This window comes from Macadamia integrifolia, unplaced genomic scaffold (assembly GCF_013358625.1).
Source record: "Macadamia integrifolia cultivar HAES 741 unplaced genomic scaffold, SCU_Mint_v3 scaffold2417, whole genome shotgun sequence".
Lineage (NCBI taxonomy): Eukaryota > Viridiplantae > Streptophyta > Magnoliopsida > Proteales > Proteaceae > Macadamia > Macadamia integrifolia.
Genome location: NW_024868703.1, coordinates 1,417 through 5,963, shown reverse-complemented (window position 1 = coordinate 5,963; position 4,547 = coordinate 1,417). Strand labels below are relative to the sequence as shown.

The 4,547-nt window shown below is 43.0% G+C and overlaps 1 protein-coding gene across 1 annotated transcript; it reads left to right on the top strand.

Annotated features, from left to right (window-relative positions):
• Positions 1-964: 964 nt before the first annotated feature.
• LOC122066491 (probable inactive receptor kinase At2g26730) lies at positions 965-3,992 on the top strand. Its single transcript, XM_042630307.1, has 2 exons — positions 965-2,539; positions 3,018-3,992. Exons 1-2 carry the CDS (start codon positions 1,252-1,254, stop codon positions 3,659-3,661), a joined length of 1,932 nt encoding a protein of 643 aa, XP_042486241.1. The 5' UTR covers positions 965-1,251; the 3' UTR covers positions 3,662-3,992.
• The last annotated feature ends 555 nt before the right edge of the window (positions 3,993-4,547 follow it).

The window sequence follows — 4,547 nt, the reverse complement described above, 5'->3', positions numbered from 1 at the left end:
CCATTGGGATGGGGATCACTACCTGGTAGCGTGGCCGCTTACTCAGGATAATCCAACCAAGGGTAGGGTGGCCTTTTCATCACTCCTTGTGTCTAGACGTAGAGTCATGTGATCAGGTAGGGATTTTTTCCCTTTAAGTTATTCTTTGCTTTTGTTCATACATTTCTCTATAGTTTTAGGTTGTGTTTTGTATTCATATCGGGAATAAATTATGTATCTAGAATGTATTTTGAAACGAGAGAAAAAAAAAATCCAATTTCAAGCTAGATTCTAGATTCAAAATCTATTCAAAAAATGCATACCAGCCTAAGTGTAAGAGTTTCAATCCATTTAATCCCAACTTTTAACGTTCCGTCCGGTCCAACAAGATGCTGGCCAAGCAACCACTGAAAAATCTGGTTAATGCCATTCACATCATCAATCGCTGTAGTTCATTTTTTGTGGGTCATCCCTCTGGGCCCACACACAACTAACCAATCATTTATTCATGTGGGCCCAAACCCAACACGGGACCTTCGATCATAGAAGTCCAAATTGTTGACAGAAAGTTTTGCTCAACCTAGCTAACTTTATCACATTAAATTCATATGCCTCATCCAACGGTAATGATCAAACTCCCCGGTTAAATCACAGATCTAAGTAGATATATTTCTCAATCTTATCTCTTGACACGTGGAACTCATCCCCTTCATTTAACAAAGATCTTTGACTCTTGCCGTTCAAAACTATGGGCCCACACCCCAAACCTTTCCTACTGGTTTCAAATTCAAATCTCGGAATGTAGATTAATCCGACGGCTGTCAGAGGAGGAGGTCTCATGTAGGCCCCACACCTCCAATTTTCACTTTTCTTAATTAGAAAACTAATTTTTATTTACCAAAGTAAAAGAAAAAAAATATATAATAATAATAATAATTTTTTCTATTTTAAAGAAACGTTTTCTAATTGCAATACTGCCAGCGTGACCTCTTCTGGTCTCAGCTTTTTCGCTTTCTTGGCCTCGTGATACCTCTCTCTTCTTTCTCTCTCTACAGACGCAGAGGCTCGCTTTTGTCTCTTATTTCCAACGCAGTACTCTGTAGCCACTAGCCACTCTCTCTTACTCTTCTCTCTCTTGCGGTCTTGTGTGTGGTCGCTTCCATGGCTTCTCACCGAAGAACTGCTTCTCTCATAGTCCAAAACCGCCATCATAAACCACCTCTGAGGACAAAGTAATAAAGACAAAGTCTCCCTGTTCTTGGATTTCCTCTAATGGCATTGTCCTTCGTTTCTGGTTTCGTTGTACTTTGGTTCTCCATGCTATTGCTACTGGGTATGCAAGTTGAATCGGAGCCAACTGCAGACAAGCAAGCTCTCTTAGCGTTCATCTCTGGAGTTCTTCATGCGAATCGGCCTCAATGGAACCAGTCGGTTTCTGTCTGCAACTGGGTCGGAGTCGAATGCGACGACAATCAGTCTTATGTCTCCACTCTTCGTCTCCCAGGTGTTGGCCTTGTTGGTCAGATCCCACCTAACACCCTTGGCCGTCTTTCACAGCTCAGAGTTCTTAGCCTCCGCTCGAATCGTCTCTCCGGACAGCTACCTACGGATTTTTCTCAGATGAAGCTCCTGCGCAGTCTCTACCTCCAGAACAATCTCTTCTCTGGTGGGTTTCCTTCGAGCTTGACTCGATTGACTAGGCTTACAAGGTTGGACCTTTCGGTCAATAATTTCACCGGCGACATACCCTTCTCCGTCAACAATCTCACCCACTTGACTAGGCTTTATCTACAGAACAATCGGTTCTCTGGGAATCTGCCAAGCATTAATCCCTCCGGTTTGACGGATTTCAATGTTTCAAATAACAATCTCAACGGCTCCATCCCTCATACGCTGTCCAAGTTTCCAAATTCGTCTTTCACCGGTAACATAAATCTCTGCGGCGCACCGCTGAATCCCTGCAACCCATTTTTCCCCTCTCCGGCACCGTCTCCCTCTACGAATACCCAAGGAAACAAGGCTAAGAAAAGCTCTAAAAAGCTATCCAAAGCAGCAATCATCTTGATTTCTGTCGGGGCAGGCATAATCCTACTCCTTTTGCTTCTGATTCTTCTACTTTGCTTGCGAAAACGGCAGCGCCGGGAGGTAGCGAAGCCCAAACCGGCGCCCCGTACGGTGGTTGCGGAGGCGGGCACTTCATCTTCAAAGGACGATATCCCAGGTGGGTCAGGCGAATCGGAAAGAAACAAGTTGGTGTTCTTCGAAAGTGGGATTTATAGCTTCGATTTGGAGGATCTACTGAGAGCATCAGCAGAGGTTTTAGGTAAAGGAAGCGTGGGTACATCATACAAGGCCGTATTAGAGGAAGGAACAACAGTAGTGGTGAAGAGATTGAAGGATGTCGCCGTCACTAAGAAGGAATTCGAGTTGCAGATGGAGGTCCTGGGCAAAATTAAACACAATAATGTGGTCCCCTTGAGAGCTTATTACTTCGCCAAGGATGAGAAGCTTCTCGTCTCCGATTTCATGCCTAATGGAAGCTTATCTTCCCTTCTTCACGGTACTCTTCCTCCTCCTCCTCCTCCTCCTCCTGCTGTTTGATTCTCTCCCTCACAACTCTCATCCGCAACGAAGCATAAGCTTCAGCTGTTCAGTCATGGAAAATCCGCAATTTTCGGCCATTTGGGATTTTTTTTCTTAAATATTAAATCCCTATTATGCCCTTCCTCTCATGAGGGTAATTTGGTAATTGACCGAGAGGCATCTCTCGGAGCTCTACTATAATCCGCCTGATGCGCATCTATCTTTCGCAATCGAATTTCGGATATTCCGAAAAAAATAAAAAAATTAAGAAATAAAAATAAAAATAAAAAGAATATTTTTCCTGTGCCGTTCAAAGGACAACACCCACATGGCAACGTGGCATCATGATTGATTCTCTAATGGCTACCGACCGACATGCTCCTTTTTAATTTTTTTTTAATAAATTTATTCTTTTTATAAATAATTCGGGTTAACCGGTGGGTATGATATGACAGGGAGTAGAGGATCGGGTCGTACACCACTGGATTGGGACCACCGGATGAAGATAGCTCTGAGCGCCGGGAGAGGGCTGGCCCACTTGCATGTTTCCGGGAAGGTTGTGCACGGCAATATCAAGTCTTCCAACGTACTTTTAAAGTCGGATCTGGATGCATCTGTGTCGGACTTTGGGTTAAACCCGTTGTTTGGAACTTCAACGCCGCCGAATCGGGTGGCGGGATACCGTGCGCCGGAGGTGGTGGAAACTCGGAAGGTGACATTCAAGTCTGACGTGTACAGCTTTGGGGTTTTGCTTCTGGAGTTGTTGACTGGGAAGGCACCTAACCAAGCGTCGTTAGGAGAAGAAGGGATCGATTTGCCGAGGTGGGTCCAGTCGGTGGTGAGGGAAGAATGGACGGCTGAGGTTTTCGATGTGGAATTGATGAGGTACCATAATATTGAGGAGGAGATGGTGCAGTTGCTTCAGATTGCTATGGCTTGTGTGTCGACGGTGCCAGATCAACGGCCTGATATTCGTGATGTGGTGCGTATGATGGAGGATATGAATCGTCCTGATACTGATGATGGCATACGGCAGTCGTCTGATGATCCTTCCAAGGGATCTGAAGGTCAAACGCCTACTGCTGTTGCCACACCATAGTAAAGCCAAGCCACCCGGGTCTTTTCATTTCCGGGTAAACCCGGAAAAAAAAAAAAAAAGGAACCAAACTACCAAATCAAGCGTTTGATGCGATTTGTTGTTGTTTTTTATTTTATTTTATTTTATTTTTCTCTCTCTTTGGTTAGCCCTTTTTAGGGGTTCTTTTAGATCATCAATGATTTTTACAGTGCTTCTTAAGTGATTTTTTTTTTCCTGTTATTTGGGAGTTGTTGGATGGATTAAGTTGGGGTTTTTGTTGTTAATTATTTTTTGATCTCATTTATAATTGTCTGTAATTCTGTTCATTAGTCAATTTGCAGTTCTTAGTAAAGCCAGTGGGAATGAGGTAATGGGGATGGTTGCTATCTTCTCATGTCTCTGCATCTGAAATTTTAAGGGGTAGTCGAGTTGACAAAGGACCTAAGAGAACTGAAATCTTAAGGGGTAATAGAGTTGGCAAAAGACCTGAGAGAACGTGTGGTTTTAAGTTCAATTCTTCTCATCTCTTTGGACCACTCATGGAATGGGGTGTTTATTGTTGTTCTTTATGTGTTTTTGTAAAAGTTAGATGGATCTCACTAGGTATTATAGAGTTCATACAATTGTAGGGTTAATATGGACCTTTGGCAAAAGAATGTCTGATGGGATGGAGAACTGTTTTGAAGTTTTTCCCGCCCAAAATTGGACGGAAAGTCATAGTTTACTGTGATTTTGGCTTTTGATGTTTTTTGGGTATCTGAAAGCTTTTCCAAGAAAATCTAATTTTGACTCATAATTCTAAGAATGAAGTTAGAATAAAAAAATGAGCCCCAATTTAAAGCCACACGACAAAGTGCAATTCTGGAGCAACTTTGTTGAATCTGTGCTGAAAGGTTTCTTAAGTTGT